Below are 18,302 nucleotides of genomic sequence, written 5' to 3'. Positions count from 1 at the left end.
ACAAGCTCAGGATGCCCCAGCACGCTGCTGATGCCTCCTCCAGGGAGGAAATGTCCCTTGGAAACATCCCTGGAATGATGTAGTGGATGCACAACTCTCACACCACCTCCCTCCTTCTCCTGCCCCACTGCACCACCTCCAGCTCCTCCTCACACTCTGTGCTCCCACTCAGACTCCTCACAGCTCCTGGCTGGGGCTTTTTGGTCGATCCCAACCACTCAGCAACCACAACCCTTTGGACTGGGGCAGCTGCACTGGGTGGAGTTGGGAGAGCTGCACACCTTGCCTGGGGCTGCAAGATTGTGATGGGAGTCAAGACACTGCCCTGGGTGAAGACCGTGAGTTTTGGGGCTTCTTGTGAGACCTGAGTTGTGTTTGGGCTTCAGTCAGGAAGCAATGTTTCTGTTGTGTTGTTTGGAAAGGGCTGGGGATCCACCATGTGTGAGGCAGAGCAGGATGTGGGGAGAGAAGGCAGACTCAGCCACTGCTCCCAAAATGGTGGGGAATGACAAAGACCCAAAGTGATGCTGCTCACCCTTACAGAGACATGGGGTGCCCTATTTTCCTTTCTTTCAGTGGCACAACTGTGGGAGCTCAGTTTAAGCCTGTTTTGTGTGGATTAAATATAATAAAGACCTTGGAAAATTATTTTAGAGGCTTGAGCTGTTTCAGTAGAGCCTCAAAATTGCTGTGAGAACTGGTTGCTGCTTCAGGCTGGGGGAATTTCCTGGGTCAAGGGGTGCAATCTGGGGAAGGGCTGAGTGCTGGCTGACACCCTGAATATGGGCTCCCAACTGTCCTCCTTCCTCCTTATTTCCATCCCAGCCCCTCCTGTGCCCATCCCCACCATCTACTCTGAGTGAGCCTACACAACCTCCAGGCAACCCAGCCCCTCTCAGAAACAGACACACACACACAGCTCCACACCTTTTGGGTTGGTTGGTTTGGGTTTTTTTTTTTTTTTTTTTTTGGGAGGAGGAGGGGGGATTTGTCTGGTTTTGGTTTGGGTTTTTTTGTTTGTTTTTTTTTTTTCCACTGTGGATGTTGTACCAGTTTTATTGGTAAAATTAACATGAAGCCTCACAAACGCTGGAACATGCTTTTCCTTTTAAAGAATTTCCACTGGACCTTAATGGTGAGCATCCAGTCGTTGACATATAAACTCTTACAAGCTGATGTGCACACGTGCGCCCGGGGGAGTCGGTGGCAGCGTCCTGGTGTCAGGGATGGTTTCTGCGCGATGCACTGGGAGCCCACGATTCATTTGCCAGCCTTCTGGGCCTTCTGGGCAGACTTGGTGACCTTCCCAGCCCCACCACTCTTCTTCTCCACGTTCTTGATGACGCCCACGGCCACGGTCTGCCGCATGTCACGGACAGCGAAGCGGCCTGAGGGACAGACAGAGGAGGAATGGCAGTGAGACCCTGAGGCTGAGCTCTTTGGGAGGGTGGTGGTGGGATCTACACCCCCCTAATCACGGAGCCATATGCTATCCCTGCCCTTGGAGCAGGTTCCTGCAGGGACAAGCCCTGAGCTATCAACCCTTGCTGGTCCTGATGCTCCCCTCTGTTTAAATTACTGGTTTTTAAACTTAAACTCCATTTTTTCTTTGCAAGTTTCCATCACTAAGCTTCCATTGCTAAACTTCCAGATGTGCAACATCAGTCTGGTCTAGTTGGAGATGTATCTGCCCATGGCAGGGGGGTGGAACAAGATGGCCTTTAATGTCCCTTCCAATACAAACTGTCCTAGAACTCAAGCATGGTACTTCCCTGCATTAAAAGGTGGCCTCCACTGAGCAAACTTCCTTCTTTCTTCTCCTGACCAGTTGTTTTAGGGCAGAGAGGACAACCCCAAATGTTTCTGTGTTCAGAAACTATCATGGTTTAGTAACCATAAAGGAACAGTCCTGTTGCTCCCAGAGGGAAAACCCAGCCTTTGGAAACCCAGCTCAGCAGCACATGGGGGAGCAAAAAACCATCCTCAGCTCCCTCCCCACCTAGCTGGGAGAAGTTCAGCATGCCTGGTGTGAGCTCTGCACCCACAGAGCCCTCATGCTCTGTGAGAGCACAGGAGACCTCCAAAGAGCCATTCCCTTACCAAGGGGTGGGTACTGGGAGAAGCTCTCCACACACATGGGCTTGCCAGGGATCATCTCCACGATGGCTGCATCACCCGACTTCAGGGACTTGGGGTTGTCCTCCAGCTTCTTGCCGGAGCGCCGGTCAATCTTCTCCTTCAGCTCGGCAAACTTGCAGGCGATGTGTGCGGTGTGGCAGTCGATGACGGGCGAGTAGCCAGCGCTGATCTGGCCAGGGTGGTTCAGGATGATCACCTGGGGGGACAGAGCGGTGTCATGGCAAGGCTGGCTGTAGGAGCGTTGGGGGGTAGGATGGTGGGGATGGATGGAGATGAGAGATCTCTGCAGCCAGGTCGTGGAACTTGGGGTTTATTGCAAAGGGTGTGGGTGCAGGGGTCCTGCTGGGAGCTGCCAGCCACAGTTCAGAGCAGGCCCGAGAGAGGGGTAGAGAGGATTGAGAGGGTAAGAGCGTGAAAGGGTAAGAGAGCAAAAGTATAAGAGAGTAAAAGGGGTAAGAGAGCAAAGTTCCCGTTACAATACAATAAATCTTCTGTATTGAATATTCTGATTCTCACTAACCAATCTAGTAAAAGGTAAAAATCCTATAGCATTTCCATACCATCTATAAGAATCACTACATTACCATACTGTGCTACATTTTAAACCCTAAAAACTCCTCTTTGGACCCCTTCTGCCAAGCTGGCAGGGTTTGCTCGGACCCTTGGACCTGCCTGCAAGCAGAGGGTCTTGTTCCATCAGAAGGGGATTACCTTCAGTCAGCCACACCATTGTTTTCCCGTTGTTCAGTAACAAAGGTATCTCAAAGCTTGCTTTCATTTCAACCTCGCTTTCAATTTCTATATTCTCAAAATCTTTTGCCAGGCAATCATATTTATAAGGCTTTCCTATTGCATCTTCCCCAACAGCTGGCAGCTGGGGGATGGCGGCAAGCCGGGCGTGGTGGCACCAAGGAGCCGTGCTCACCTGAGACGTGAACTGGGCTGCCTCCTGCGGCGGGTCGGACTTGCTGTCCCCGCAGACGTTGCCGCGGCGGATGTCCTTCACCGAGACGTTCTTCACGTTGAAGCCGACGTTGTCGCCAGGCAGAGCCTCGCTCAGGGCCTCGTGGTGCATCTCCACGGATTTCACCTCAGTGGTGATGTTCACAGGGGCAAAGGTGACCACCATGCCAGGCCGCAGGATGCCGGTCTCCACTCGGCCCACGGGAACTGTGCCAATCCCTGCAGAGACGAGGACAGAGTGCAGCAAAATTCAATCTGCTTGGTATATCCCTGGGCCAGAACCTGGGTTCAGCAAAAGCAAGATTTCTCTACTGGTTTTCACCAAAGAACATGTTTGCTCCCTGCCCAAAACCCCCAAGTTTTCAGCAGATCAACACTGGGATCTTGATAATCACTATGAGTCCATCTTTCCTACTCAGAGTTTTTTTAAAAAAGAAGTAACCCATAGGCAGAAAGTCCTGAGAAATCTGCATGTCCCAAAAGTTCTTCTCCTGGAGCAGCTGTGGCATCTCCTGCATGGAGGACTGGGACATCCCAGCATGTGTGCAACAACACTGTCCACATCCCTGATGGCCACACCACCAGCTGTGACAGAGAACGTGGGTGGCTCATTAAATGACTGGGATAATTTGCACCCTGTGTCACCAGGAGACATTGGGAAAATTCCCCTTTGGAGGCATGTGAAGAATGATTGAGAAAAACAACATTGAAAGGAGATTGAAGAGGTTGGCTGGACCCATCTGCTCCTCCACATCCACCCTGCTGTCCCCATCTCCCCTCTTCCCACGGTGTCTCTCCTCCCTAAGGACTTGCCTTCCAGTAAAACCATATCACTCCACCCCAGCTGAGCTAGGGGAGGACACAGACCTGCTCACCACCTTTCATGTCCACTGCAAACAACAGCAGCCTGCATTAAAAACCCAGCTAAAATCCCACGTTCGACCCCTGCAGTGCATGTATCCTTGGAAAAGGGTGGGAAAGAGCTGGAAAAGTCTGTGCCTGCCTGATCCGGCAGCCAGGGAGTCAGCAGTGCTGTCCACTTATGCCAGCAGGTCAGAGAGCTCACAGAGGAGTATTTATAGCTGAGCAAAGTGTCCCCATCACCCCTGCAGAGGGAACGGGACACGCGTCAGCCACAGTGCTCCCTACATGGCTGGCACAGCTCGGCAGGAGGAGGTGCCAGTGATGGACACCAGCATTTGGGAAGCTCGGGCAGGTCACAGCCAAGCTGCCATGCACCAGCTTCAGTGGCCCTCCCTGCTGGTCTTGTCTCTCACCTGGGTCACAGAATGTTTTTTGCTGCCTCCAACTTGCCTGGCCAGCCATGACCTCTGGGACACGCAAATTTGCAGCCATTTTGGCATCGTGTGTTTCCTGGGGGAGAGCTCACAAAGCTGCTGCTCCTCTCTGCTCCCTGGGCACCTTTGGGCATGCCCACCTCCACCCCAGACAGCCCAAGCTCAAATGGGGTTTTTGCCCTGGATTTACCACCCCTTTTCTCCAACATTATCTCTGGTTTGAAGAGTCAAATCCCTCCAGTTTCCCAACACCTGGAAACGTCATTCCCAAATTTCTATGGAATGAAGTCTCAGTTAACACAGAGGAGTGGCAAGGCTCACCTCCAATCTTGTAGACATCCTGGAGGGGCAGGCGCAGGGGTTTGTCTGTGGGGCGGGTCGGGGGCAGGATGGTGTCCAGGGCCTCCAACAGGGACACGCCACTGGCGTTGCCTTCTTTGCGCTCCACCTTCCAGCCTTTGAACCAAGGCATCTGGGGAGAGAGCAGCAACAGAGAACCATAGGATCACAGGATGGCTTGGCTTGGATGGGGCCTTAAAGACCATCTTGTTCCACCCCTCTGCCATGGGCAGGAACACCTTCCACGAGACCAGATTGCTCTAAGGCCCATCCAACCTGGTCTTCAACACTTCCAATGTGCCCTGAGTGTGCCTGTCCTCAGCAGCCAGAGGTAAGCCCAGAGAGCTGTCCCACCAGGACAACATCCATAAAGTCAGTCCTGCCATGTCCTGGCTTTACCAGGGCGCTGGGGAGCTCCTTCCACTCCACCATCCCTGCAGGTTTATCTGCTCCCCTTTGCTCAATCTCCCTCTCTTCTAGAAACAAGCAACACATCCATTAAGAGGAGAAAAAGGATGGGAGTGGTTAAAGCCAGCAAACTCACAGTTCCCACTTCCAACACCAACCCCTGGGCACTGCACCAGCTGCCTGCATCCCACCCTCCAGGAATGCTGCCTCCAGCACAGGGACCACAGGGTCTGCGGCCCAGTACCAGGTACAAAGTGCTCAACCTTCAGTCTTGGGACTCAAGCTTCTCCAAGGCAAGCCTCAGAGAGATGCTTCTCTCCATTCTCTCCTGCTATCACCCTTCCAGGGTCTGGTTTCTAAGCCCTGGCTAGGGAGGATGCTGCAAACCCAGCTACCAAGAGACAGGACTGCTTTTCACAGATGTTCCCTTCTCCTGCCTTAAAGTGGGTTTTGAAACTAAAAATTGCCCAGAAAAGAGGTAGAGAGGGGTGGAAATTGCTCAGGTACCATGGTTAAATGCAGGGAATTGCAGTGCTTTATTGGGCTGATGCTGCACATCTGGAAACTGTAGCAACACCCGGAGCTTGATGGAAAAAAAATTTAGTCTTGGGTCTGAGGCAACCCTAACACAACAAGCAGAGGTCAGAGTCTGCAAGGCCATTCCCCTGCTTCTGCACAGAGAGGGTTAGACAATATTTTCCCATTTTACTGTCAAATGCTTTCTGTGTGTCCCAAATCCATCACATATTTTGTGGATGTGGCCTTTTTCCCTTAGCACCAGCACCAGTGGCACAGTGCAGGGGGGAATGGGGGGCTGGGGTGAAGCAAGACCCCCAAAGTGCCCCCAGCTTCACAGCCATCCCTGCAGGATGTGGCTATGCCAAGTCTGGTTTCCTATCCCGCAATCTGCACCAGCTTTGGGAAGGAGAGGGGGAAAGACAGGATGCAGCCAGGGAACTCAGCTTGCATCCAAAGCATTCAGGTCAGGCCCTTCAGAGGGTCACATCTGACACCACTTGTCTTTCCTGGTGGCAGTGGCAGGAGGAGCCTGGGGACACTTTTGCAATGGGTTCTTCCCAGGGCACTGCAGCTCTTGCCGTGCAGCCAGACCCAGAGCCAGGCACAGCTTGGCAAAATGGGAACTGCATCCAGGCAGTGAGGGAGCCTCGTGCTGTGTGCAGGATGACTCAGAGCTTCCCCCACTCTGCTGTGGCATGGCCCAAGCGCCAGGCAGGGACCTGTGCCAGCAGCTGCCTGGTGGCCACCTGCCCACAGGCTCTGCTCTCGAGGATGGTGGCCACCAAATTCCCACAGCTCCCTTCCCTCTGCCCCACACAGCTCTGGCACACAGGAAAATAACAACCCCTGCCCATGTCCCTCTCTCCAGGGGACTTGTGACATCCCAAGAATCCGGTAAAGATGAACATAACCACCTTCTGGGAACAAATCTCTGCAAACCTCAGCATGGCCTTAGGGTGAAAGGCATCTGCAAAACCTGGTTTGTGCTGCCTCCTATGGCCACCCAAATAAAACCTCTGTCATGTAGTCCCCAAAATCTGCTCCCCAAATCGTAATTCCTACTCCACAACTCCTGTGGCAAAAGCAGGATCTGACCAAATTCTGCAGGCAGAGAGGCTCCAGCTCCCCAGAATAACAGCTGAGCTCCAGCTCTTTAACACTCAAAGTTTATTTTACAGTCGCCTTTCCCTGATTTTTCCCAGCCCATGAGCACCTCAACACCCCATGCACACACCCCAGTGTTGAGGCTGCAGCCCCAGACAGCCACAGGTCCTGGCACCAGAGACTGGGAGTGTTTGGGTTGCTGCATCCCATGGGGTGAAAATCTCCCAAACCACGTGGAATGGCCCCATTCTGCCAGCTGGAGCATCACAAAGCTGCTTCACAGAACACCCCACTTCCCAAAAAGCTCTCAAATGCCAAACTTTGAAGGAAGCACAGCCCAGCTGTCATTTTTTCAGTTGGCCTTGGGATTCTGTGCAACAGGGCTGTGGGCTGGAGTCTCCCACACAGAGGCAGCTCCAGCCTGACGTGCCACCACACCCCCCTTGCTCAGAGGCAACAGGAGCTGCAGGGACATCATGGCTCTAATCCCCACTTTCTGATAAGTCCCCTGACAGACAGACAAGTCACTTGACTGTCTTGTGCTTCAGTGAAACCTGTCCAGAAATTACAAGTGAAAATAATCAGAGCTTTTTCAGGCAAGGAAAGAGAGAAGAGACATCTATGCCAGGTTCCTGCTTAAGCTTTCCCAGAGGTGGTGCAATATGAGGAGGAGGAGAAATCTGTCCCTCAACCCTCTCCAGAAGAGCTCATGCTCTTCCAGACCAGGCCAGGTTTTCTTCCCAATTCCCTAGGAGCCAGCTGGTTCCTTAGGTCAAAGGATAGAGTTGTTTCATCCCCTGCCTTCTCTCAGGCAGCACATCACACTGGGAACCTGCCCCGAAACCCCTCTGGAGGAAGGGGGGCACAGAGCCCCTCCTGCTCTGTGCCTCCCCTCTGCTGCCTAATTATAGGAGAATTGTTCAGGATCATCTTCCCAGCCCAGCAGCTGCTGACATTTGGAGCCTGCCTGATTTGAGGCACTCGGGAACCACGGGGCTGGGTTTGGCATGGCCATGGCTGACCTTTATCCCAGCTCTGCTCCTCAGGGAACAGGAATCTCCCAAGCACCCCAATAATTCCTTCCTTCCAAGCCATCCCAAGTGAGCTGCCTTTCCTGTGCAGGGCAGGAGCTGTGTTTCATGACTGTGTGAGTTTGCATTGCAGCACTCCCCTTCCTCAGGCCTGTGATCCCTGACCTCCCTCAGTTACTGCTGGACTCATGGATTGCTTCACTCATCACAGAGCCCTGCCTCATCCACGGGTGATGTCCTGAAGTCCCCCTAAGCATCAAATTTCCCATTGGTTTCACAAGAGATTCCCAGGGTGTCTGATCTGAGCAACTTGCTCAAGGTCACACAGAAGTCACCAGGAGAGCAGGGACCTTCCTCTGGCCAGAACTTTCCAGCCCATCATTTCTTTAAAAGACTAACCCCGAGGTAGATTTTTCTCCAACAAAACCAGTGTGAGAATAGTTATGGGCAGCCTGTCTGCCAAAAACCCCCATCCTTCTTAAGCTGGTGTATGAAATGATGGCACGGGCCCACCCAGAGCACCCTGCCTTTGTCTCCTCACCATCCCCCATTGCAGAGGGAGTAAAAACCAGCTGGAAAAGGAGCAGCCTCAAAGGGATACTCTAGGGAACTGTGGTTTTGGCATGGAAACGTGGTACTTCCTGGAGAAAATGTCACCTGTAAGAGTGAGATCCCAGCACGGGAAGAGGAGGTTTGGCCACCACAGTAACACAGAGCATTGATGGAAAAGGGGACCTGAGACCCAGCTGCACTGTGGGAGCTGCTCCAAGCCTGACCCCCGATTGTGTTATTCCCCTCAGAAAACAATGCCCTAAAAACACACCCTCTGCTCCTGCTGAGAGTGACAATTGCTGCTCCAATGTCACCATGAGCTCTGACAAGGTGAAAACTTCAAATCCCAGCCCAGAAGCAAAGCCAGACAGATCATCTCCTGAAGATGCTCGTGTTTAGCTGCTGGGGTGCCTGGCCTAGGCACAGCACCCACCAACAGTGAGCCCATCCATCCTGCCCAGGGCCAAGCAGAGCTCCATGGCACATCACCAGCTGCCAGCAGATCTTTGTGCACAGCGGGTGCATGAAATGCTCGCAGAGCACAGAGCTCATCTTCAGCCCAGGTCAGGATCCTCAGCGTGGGGGGAGAAGTGTAACCCAAGGCACACTTACATTGGGAGAGGGCTCCAGCATGTTGTCTCCATGCCAGCCCGAGATGGGCACGAAGGGAACTGTGGCCGGGTTGTAGCCGATCTTCTTGATGTAGGCGCTGACCTCCTTGACGATCTCGTCGTAGCGCTTCTCGCTGTAGGGGGGCTCTGTGGAATCCATCTTGTTGATGCCCACGATGAGCTGCTTCACCCCCAGGGTGTAAGCCAGCAGGGCGTGCTCACGGGTCTGCCCGTTCTTGGAGATGCCGGCTTCAAATTCACCCACACCGGCAGCGACGATCAGGACAGCACAGTCAGCCTGGGGGAGAGAGCAAGAGAGTTGCTGCACAGCCCTGGTGACAACTCTGAGGGCTTTGAAGGAGTCACAGATGACCCCCTGCCTGATTAGCTGCTGATCTGCCTTAAAACTAACCCAGCTGTGCTATTTCAGACTTGCCAGCCCCACATGGGTCTGCATTGTGGGTGGAAAAACAGTGTGGATTCCTCCTGGACTCTGACTAGGACCTCATCTTGATCATCTACAGACAAGGTTTTATCTAAAACCCTACTGAAGTCTTGCAGAAAACCTTCCTAGGTGATGGGTGTGACTCCAGCCATGGAAAGTGTTCCCTAGATTGCTTTTGTACCAAAACACACAGCAGAAGCTGCCTGGGTTTGGCAGAAAGCCATGCCCAGTCCAACTGGTACCTCAATGGAAATCTCACTGGGCATGCAGTGGGGTTAATTCAGCACCCATCAGTCACAGGGAGATGCAGGAATGTCCCACAATGCAATGAGGGGGAACCACCCTTCTCAGGAAGAGTAGGCCATTGGGTTTGGCAATATAATATGGGACAAAGACAGCTGTTGGAGGAAAAGGAAGGAGAAAAGATCTGTGAAGCCTTCTTTATCCAATAAAACCTAGGGGATTGGTGGAATTTTCTTGTACATCTCATCTGTCTGAGGCTAAAATAGTGAGGAGATGCCCTCACACAAAGGCCTGTAGCTCACAGCATCCCAGCTCCAGGTAGGCCACACTCATCCCACCTTCTCATGTGGGTGGAAATGGGATGGAGAAACCACCTCTTTGTGCCAAAGACACCCAGGGAGGTGCAGGACCATGGCGTGCTGGGTTCCCTTGGTGCCCCCCAGTCTCTGGGGTGAACCCTGCTGAACACTCCTCCATGTCAGCCCTCTCAGCTCCCCACCTCCAAAAGGATTCCAACAGCCCCTGCATGACCCTGAGCCTGTGAACAACCCCAGCCTCTCCCCTGCAGCAGCCCCCATGCCCTGGGCCCCACCCCTCACCTGGGAGGTGCCGGTGATCATGTTCTTGATGAAGTCCCTGTGGCCAGGGGCGTCAATGATGGTGATGTAGTACTTGGTGGTCTCAAACTTCCACAGAGAGATGTCAATGGTGATGCCACGCTCGCGCTCGGCCTTCAGCTTGTCCAGCACCCAGGCGTATTTGAAGGACCCCTTCCCCATCTGGCCAACACAGAGGCAAGAACTAGTGAGAAACCTGAGCCCAAGGCACTGGTGATGGCCTCCCACCCTCCAGGGCACTTCCCAAGCTCACACAGGGTCACACTGCAAACATTTAAAGGTAAAATTCCCTAAATTCAGGATCTATTGGTGGTCTATTTACTAAAAAATACAGGTGAAAGGAGATATTGTTCTCAACATGTTCCTTCCACAGCAGGATGCAGGAGAGGCTGGAAGAAGAGTCATGAAGTGAATTTGTGAGTGAGGCTGGATGGGCAGGATGTAGAGGCAGCAGCCCATGAGGTCTCCTCCATGAAACACCCATCATGGTTCTGCACTGCTGCTGGGAAATCCTGTACAGAAACATGGAAAGCTGCTTCTTGTCACACTAAACGTCTCTGAAAGAATATTTACATACTTATTCCATTTCCTAATGTTAATGGAGTTATTGAAAAATGTCTGTTGATGAGATTTATCTTATTTCATGGTTTCACAGAGATGCACACACAGGGATGTGGTCTAGTGGTGGGATTGCCAGTGCTGGTTGGACTCAATGATCTTAGAGGGCTTTTCCAACCTAAATTATTCTCTGATTCTGTGATCTTAATCCATGACTCAGACCTGTGAGGCAGCTGGTTAGTGGGAAAGGGCATTGCTACATGAGTGAGCCCAAAACTGGCAGGGGTGGAATGGGTTAAAAGAAATGAGAGATGGTTGCTACGAGCAGAATAGAAACGTGATTGATTTTTGCCACAGAGTGTGCAAATTCACAGGAAAAGCTACTGTGAGCTGCAGCCAGACCAACTGTCGTTGCCAAATGGCCAAAATCTCAGCCAACATTATAATGCAGGAAATCACGCTGGGGGAGATTAGCTCCAGTAAATCTTCCTGCCCTGTGATAAAGCACATTCCCTGGTAAAACCACGGTGGCACTTCTGGGAGGCCTTCTCCTTTGGGCTGGAGCCCTTTGACGTCACTGCACCAGGGAGAGCTGGATTTCCCTCCAGTGTGGGGGCCATGCTACCACTCTGAGCCGGGATCCTGACAAGGTGGAGATGGGGCAGGAGAAGCCCACCCTTGCTGACCACACTGTGAGCTGGGGCGGTCAGGGGAGCTTGGCCAAAGCAAGGGGTTTAAATGGGCTGCAGCCATCAGCTCTTGGCCTCAGATACAAGGAGGTTTTAAGGCAGAGAAAGGAATTTAGGTCATTTGCAGATGATTTAATGGTCTCCTATTATTATGCAAGGTCAGAGCTGTGATACCCTGCTGCCATCCATCCATCCATCCATCCATCCATCCATCCATCCATCCATCCATCCATCCATCCATCCATCCCTCTGCTCCCTGCAATCACAGTTTCTCCTGGCCATTATCAGTCACAGTCAGAGAGAAGCACTTCCCGATGGCAGGTACTGAACACTCCAGTGATGAGCCCCCCCAGGAAAGAGAACACAGCATCCCACCCACACCTGTCCTGCCCACACCCTGCCTGGGGGCTGGTCTGCTGGTCTGCTCCATCTCCCACACTCCAGCCCTGTTCCCAGCCAGTACAAGGAATTAATGGTGACAGCCTGTTTCATAACAGCTGAGTGCTGCGATGACTTTGCAGCTTGCTCCGGAGGATTAAGGGCAAAATCCTAAAGCCAGGGGCAAGATTTCCCCTCCTCAGAGGGGAGGCCAGGTCGAGGAGGTGATGCCCCATCTCCACTGGGAAGCTGTGAGCTCTTGCTGGCATGGAAAAATCCAGAATCAAGTCTCTGCTGCTGAGCATCTTCCTGACACTGGATTTAGCAAGGGGGTAGAGGAGGAGCTTGGAGATTTTCAGAATCACAAAATGGTTTGGGGTGGAAAAGACCTCAAAGATCGTCCCATTCCAACCCCTCTGCCGTGGACAGGGGCACCTTCTACTAGACCAGGTTGCTCCAAATTCCATCCAGCTTGGCCTTGAACACTTCCAGGGATGGGGCCAGGTTAACCCTTTCCAGCACCCACATCAAACTCCCCCTTCCCAGGGAACAGGGAGGAGTCATCAGAGTGCGCTCATTTACTGCTGGAAATGGAGGCACAGCAGGGAATGGTGCATTTGTGCATTGCATTAATAATGGGCTCTTCTTGGGCAGGAGGTCAATCTGCACATCCCACAGCCTCTCCCCCACCCGCAGCCTACTGCCTCCCTTCTGGGTGGGGAAACTGAGGCACAGAGCAGAGCCCTGGCTCTCCCACGGCAGCTGAGTGGGAATCAGCACCTTCCTGCCATCAGCCATGTCCACACACACACAACCAGCTGCTCATCACGTGTGAGACCCCCCCAGAGCTCGGCATCACACGTAACGTGAAGACAAACGAGATCCTTTATTTAGCAAACAGTTTCCCTCCTTTCACGGGGTGTATTCAGTTACCCAGGGCTGGTGTTGAAAAACCCAGGGTATTATCTAGCTCTGCACAATACCTTCCCTGTTCAGTGCCAGAAATAGCCTGAATTTCCCTCATCGAACCCCAGTGGAGGGACAGCTTTCTATTCGGAGGCCACAAATACTGATTATTTAATTTTTTTAAAAAACAGAACAACTCTTCTTTCAGAGATACTGTTACCTCTGCCCTTGAATCAAAAGGGAGAAAAAAAAAAGAGAGAAATCCTCGCTCTTTTCTCTTAAATAAAATAACAGACCCTGGGGTTTTTTTGTTGGCCTTTTGGGTGCACGCAGGCCTCCATTTCCTGTGAATGCCACCTAATGGAAGCAAACCCTTCCCCAGCCCTGCATTAGAAAATGGAGTCTGTAAGCTCAGTCAATAGGCTATTAATAGCAGCCTCCAGTGCCCGCGGATCCTGGCAAGGCAGTGAAAGTGCCTGCTCAATTAAAATCACTGCAATCACATCGACGAGAACCTCACCATGCCTTATCTGATCTTACAGGTAAAGGGGAGGAATTTGTGGAAGGATATCAGTAATCATTTTAAACCAGGGGAGAGGGATAATTCTGTATGAAGGAAGAGGCTCTTTGGCTTAAGGATGCAAAAAAAAAGGCTGAAAGTGAGGCAGGAAAATAAGGGATTTAGCTCAGATGCTATCGGCAAATGAAAAAGGTTGACAGACAGACAGAAAAATGTGAAATCAAAAGTGGCAGCTCTGTAAATCTCTTTTTTTTTTCAATTAAATGTGAGATTTGGACCAGAAAAAAAATTGGGAAAAAAAAAAAAAGGAGGGGTATCTGCATTCCCAGAGCGATGACGACAAGCCATCTTCTGAGTGACAGGAGCTGCCCTATGGATAACACAGCCAGGCTGTTCCTGGCTCACCCACCTCTCTAGAATTTACCATCATTAATTTCCCAGCACTCCCAATTGACATTTTTCTTCCCAAGACTGTTTTTTCCTCTTTAATCTTGGGGTTTTCCATATTACAGGTATCAGGTGGTGCTTTGCTGCGTGACAGCTTCTAAATGCATGCACGATAAAATTGTTATAAATGCCACCACTGCAAGGGTCAAACAAAAGAATTTAACTTCAATGTTCAGATTTCCAGCCAGTTTTCTGTATCACAGGCTGCCAATCACACTATACACCAGACCACCTGCCTGAGGAAAATGGGAATGAGGTTTCTCAACCGGATCAAATGAGTGGTCCAGCTGATGCTGCACCTTGTCCCCAGCAGGCACTGGAAACTGATGCTTCAGAGTGAAATTCAGGCAGCCCTGACCCATGCAGGGAGGGATTATCAGGTTTTCCCCCCTCACACACCATATTTAGAAGGAATTTCATGCCTTGAAGCACCGTGGTTTGTGGCTTTTCCGGAATCCTAGTGATTACTGCTGCTTCCCTGACCCATCTTGCAGACCTCGGCGTGCCCCTGCCCTCATTAACAGCCGGCAGCAGGGAGTCCCCCAGCTCCGGAAAAAGAGGGTGGCCAGCGCCCAAATGGCCTATTTTCCCAAGGCCAGAGAAGTCGGGAGGACCCAGGGGCGCAGAGGGAGAAAAAACGATGGGAACAAAGGGAGAAATGGAATGTAAGAGAAGGGCAGCACCGGCAGAAGGGGAATATTGCCCGCGGGATGCTGGCGGGGAGCAGCGTGGAGCATCCCCGCGGGTGGGAACGCGGGGTGGGGGCGGGCTCCTCACCTCGGCAGCCTCCTTCTCAAATTTCTCAATGGTCCGTTTGTCGATGCCCCCGCATTTGTAGATGAGGTGCCCGGTGGTGGTGGATTTCCCAGAGTCCACATGCCCGATGACGACGATGTTGATGTGCGTCTTCTCCTTCCCCATGCTGCTGCTGGGCTACGCGGGGCTGGCCGGGGCGGGCGGCGCTGGGGAGGGCGGTGGGAACGCAGCTGCCTTTTTGGGGGGGAGGCTGCGAGGGGAAAGAGCCAGGAGAGTCAAGAAGAGCCCCCCTTGTGCCAACCAAGAGCCAACCCTTGGGGAAAGGCTGTCCTCCCCTCGCCCCACCTTCCCGCTGGACCATGCGCCCGGGGGTGCCCGGCCTCGTCTGGCAGCTCTGGGTCCGAGCCAGCTGCCCCCGGAGGAGGCCGGCCGGGCTATTTCGGGCTGCCACGTCCAGCCTCCAAGCCTGGGCAAGACGCCGCGTTTATCGGCATCTTGCCCTCCGCCGCGGAGACCCCCAGTTCCCAGGGCTACGTCATCGATGCTTCGAAGGTGCCCTTCCCTCCTGGAAAACCTTCCCGACGCTCAGGGATACTCCCGCTGCTGCCTTCTCGCTCTTTCCAAACGCGAGGGCATCTCCTGCATGCCCTGGGAGGAGCCGAGGGTGCCCGTCCTCCCGGGCTGCCCCCACCGCTCCCCAGCTGGGCACAGTTCAGGTGACAACAGAGTGTCTGCAAAACGGGGAGGACAAAAATAGCCCTCTCCTGCTGCCCCAAGCAGGGCTGGAACAGCGGGGCTGCCCAGGGCTCCTCTGAGCCTGAACTTGGGGGGTTTATTATATTTTGCTGGATGGAACAGAGGGAGGAGGCTAAAAACGCACACGGACATATCCGGGGAGCTGTCCTGGCATCTCCCGGCGTTGCCATGGCTCTGCAGCTGCACACAAACCGGGCACAATTAGGAGCTTTAATCTGACGTCTAATAAAATCCAATTTCACGAATCTGCCCGTAGAAGTAAAGGAGGTCAGGAGGAGTTTGCTGCTCTAATAGCGACTCAGTCATGCGGGTGGGAACATTCCCAGCGAGAAGCTTCCCTGGGCAGCAGGAGCGGCGGCTGTCCCGTCCCTGCTGCCCTTGAGCCCTGCCAGCCCGGATCTGGCCATTTTGCGGCTCCACTGAGATGCTCGGTCCCGGAGCTCCCAGTCCTGGGTGCGGGTCCCTCTCTCCCCTGCAGACCCCTCCTGGCACACGGGGGGAGACGCAGGATCGCTTTGGGAATTGGGGAAATTTTTTTTTATTTCTTCCCCAAGGAGATAAAGACATCGCAGCCCATGGCCGGGGGGCTGGAACGAGATGATCTTTAAGATCCTTCCGACCCAAATCATTCGAGGATTGTACGATTCTAAAGGCAGGGTGGGGGGAGGGGAGGGGGGAGCTGGGGGGGATTATCAGGTTTTCCTCCTCATGCACGACATTTAGAAGGATTTTCACGTCCTGAAGCACCACGGCTTGAGCGTTATTTCCCACCTGCGGGAAGGACGCACCTGCGGGATGAAGGAATGGTCCAGCCCCATCCTTTCCCTCCTGGGGGTACCCCCACCGCAGCACCCACACACGGGAGGGGGGCCCTGATGCCCCCGCAGCCCCTGGGGCAGGACACCCCCCCCGCATCCCCGCTGTCCCCCCCATCCCGCCGGGGTCCCGCAGCTCTTACCGGGGCGGCGGTCGGGGCGGCCAGAGGCTGCCGGCTTGGGCACCGCCGGCTTTATCTCCGCGGGAGGGGCCCACCTATCGACGGCGGCAGCGCAATGCAGCGGCCCCCCCGCACTACGGCAATGCGGTACCGGGCGGGGGAGGAGGAGGAGGAGGAGGAGGCGCGGGGGGGACGGGGGGAGGAGGAGGACGACGACGACGACGAAGAGGAGGAGGAGGAGAAGGAGGGAGAGGCGGGAGAGACGGGGAGGTAATGTGTAGGGATGGTAAGGAGGTGGAAGGATGGGAGATAAAGGGATGGAGGAAGATGGAGGGATGGGGAAAATGGAGAGGGATGGGAAGGTGAAAGGGTGGAAGGCTGAAGTCAGAGGGAGGCGGCAAGATGGAAGATGGAGAGATGGGAGGAAGGTGGAAGGAGAACAGATGGAGAGACAGGAGACGTGGAAGATGAAGGCATGAGAGGGAGGTGGAGAGACTGGAGGCAGAAGTATGGAAGGATGGGGAAAATGGAGGAGAAATGGAGAGGTGGAGGGGTGGAAAATGGAGGGAGAGATGGAAGACTGAAATCAGAGGGAAACAGCAGGATGGAAGATAGAGGGATGGGGGAAAGATGGGAGGATAAAAGATGGAGAAACAGGAGAGATGGAAGATGAAGACATGAGAGGGAGATGAAGGGATGGAGGAGAAGGAGAGACCAGAGACAGAGGAATGGGAGGAAGACAGGTAGATGGAGGGATGATGAAAGGGTTGTTTGGAAGACAGGGGAAATGATGGAAGTGCTGTCCCAGGAAGACTGGGAGTGAAGGGACAGGGCTGGCTTTGGAGAGGGGCCACCAAATCCCACATCCCTTGCTGTGGCCCCCTTGCTGTGGCCCCCGTGGTGCAGAAGGGCTGTGCTCCCACCGGGGCTGGGAGGAGAGGGGTCCCTGCAGGGCACAACACAACCCTGGGCAGACCCTGAGGGCACCGCCCCACATCTCTGCCCCATCAGTCCAGGAGCAAGTGACAGAGCAAGGGACAAACACAGCAAAACAGATTTCTGCACCTGCAACATGTGTGGGGGCTGCTCGAGAATTTGTGATTTAACAACATCATCTCATTTTTAATGGGAAGTGGGGTTCAAGTCCTAGGAGGACAAGGAAACCATAAACCTTCACTAATATAATGACATCTTCTTTACATAAAAAAAAAAATAATAATATGTAGTGGTCAGAATATTTATGTCTGTGTCAACTATGCATTTCCAAGGCCAATCCAAAATTTTCTGTGTCCCAAAGCCAAATATAGGTCAAAAGAAAGCTAATTTTGACTAAAGCTATGAAATAACCCAGAACAATTTTATGGCCCAGACCATCCTTCCAGTAACAGCTAATTTAGATACCCTTATGAAGATACTCTTACCTTCCTAGGCTAATGGTACAAAACTTACTCATTATGTGGATGAAAATGTTCCTAACTTCTCATTAGTGCTTAAAGGGAGGCCTTTTTAAATGAATATTATAGCTCACTGGTATTTTCTTAGAAATATGATAGTCAAGCTATCTTTTGTTTTTATGAAGCATTCCTTGCACAACATAAAATGCACTGAGTGCCAGGAAAAATAAAAAAGAAACTTCCAAGGAGAAGGCTCTAAGAGGATTTAAAGATATTACCCCAGCCTTGTTTTGGGACAGGGGTAGAAGATTTACCACAGGTCTGGATGGGCTGGAGATGGACAGCAAGTGTGATAATGTAGAGGAGGGAGAGATAAATCCCTTATTCTTCCTATCCATGTTTTAGTGTTTTGCCCTTTTTTTACACGAGGGCTGAGGCAGCCTGGAAACAGTGGGGCAATGGCTGAGTTTAATAATGAAGATGGGGATGGAGAAAATCCTGGTCACATCTGCCAGGTGAGCATGGGATGGGCCTCCCCTGTCTCCTTTCCTTCTCCAGTAAATAGAATTTTTCTTTTCCCAGGCAGGAAGAAGGGAACTGGGCAGTGCCCTGTTCTGCACTGAAATAGAGCCTGATGGCCCATCGGCCTATAAATAGTCCAGGACCTGAGCAGGAGAGAGGGCTCTCAGACC

At 52.8% G+C, this 18,302-nt stretch overlaps 1 protein-coding gene across 1 annotated transcript; it reads right to left on the bottom strand.

The window, feature by feature from the left end:
- Nucleotides 1–1,040: 1,040 nt before the first annotated feature.
- EEF1A2 (eukaryotic translation elongation factor 1 alpha 2) lies at nt 1,041–16,695 on the bottom strand. Its single transcript, XM_054644399.2, has 8 exons — nt 16,238–16,695; nt 14,545–14,773; nt 10,252–10,431; nt 8,966–9,262; nt 4,722–4,872; nt 3,065–3,321; nt 2,101–2,335; nt 1,041–1,388 (listed from the first exon to the last, which is right to left on the bottom strand). The coding sequence occupies exons 2-8, from the start codon at nt 14,686–14,688 to the stop codon at nt 1,261–1,263; spliced, it is 1,392 nt and encodes a 463-aa protein (XP_054500374.1). The 5' UTR covers nt 14,689–14,773; nt 16,238–16,695; the 3' UTR covers nt 1,041–1,260.
- Nucleotides 16,696–18,302: the final 1,607 nt, after the last annotated feature.

This window comes from Agelaius phoeniceus, chromosome 17 (genome assembly GCF_051311805.1).
Source record: "Agelaius phoeniceus isolate bAgePho1 chromosome 17, bAgePho1.hap1, whole genome shotgun sequence".
Classification (NCBI taxonomy): Eukaryota; Metazoa; Chordata; class Aves; order Passeriformes; family Icteridae; genus Agelaius; species Agelaius phoeniceus.
Note: the sequence above shows the minus strand (reverse complement) of the source record. Positions and strands in the feature narration are given on the sequence as shown.

Bases quoted from the DNA above. Each gene is read 5' to 3' on its own strand.
- EEF1A2 (XM_054644399.2), bottom strand. From the start codon at position 14,688: ATGGGGAAGGAGAAGACGCACATCAACATCGTCGTCATCGGGCATGTG. The intron at 9,263-10,251 runs GTGAGGGGTGGG...TCTCTCCCCCAG, and splicing joins TGATCACCGGCACCTCCCAG to GCTGACTGTGCTGTCCTGAT. The intron at 1,389-2,100 runs GTAAGGGAATGG...TCTGTCCCTCAG, and splicing joins CTCCCAGTACCCACCCCTTG to GCCGCTTCGCTGTCCGTGAC.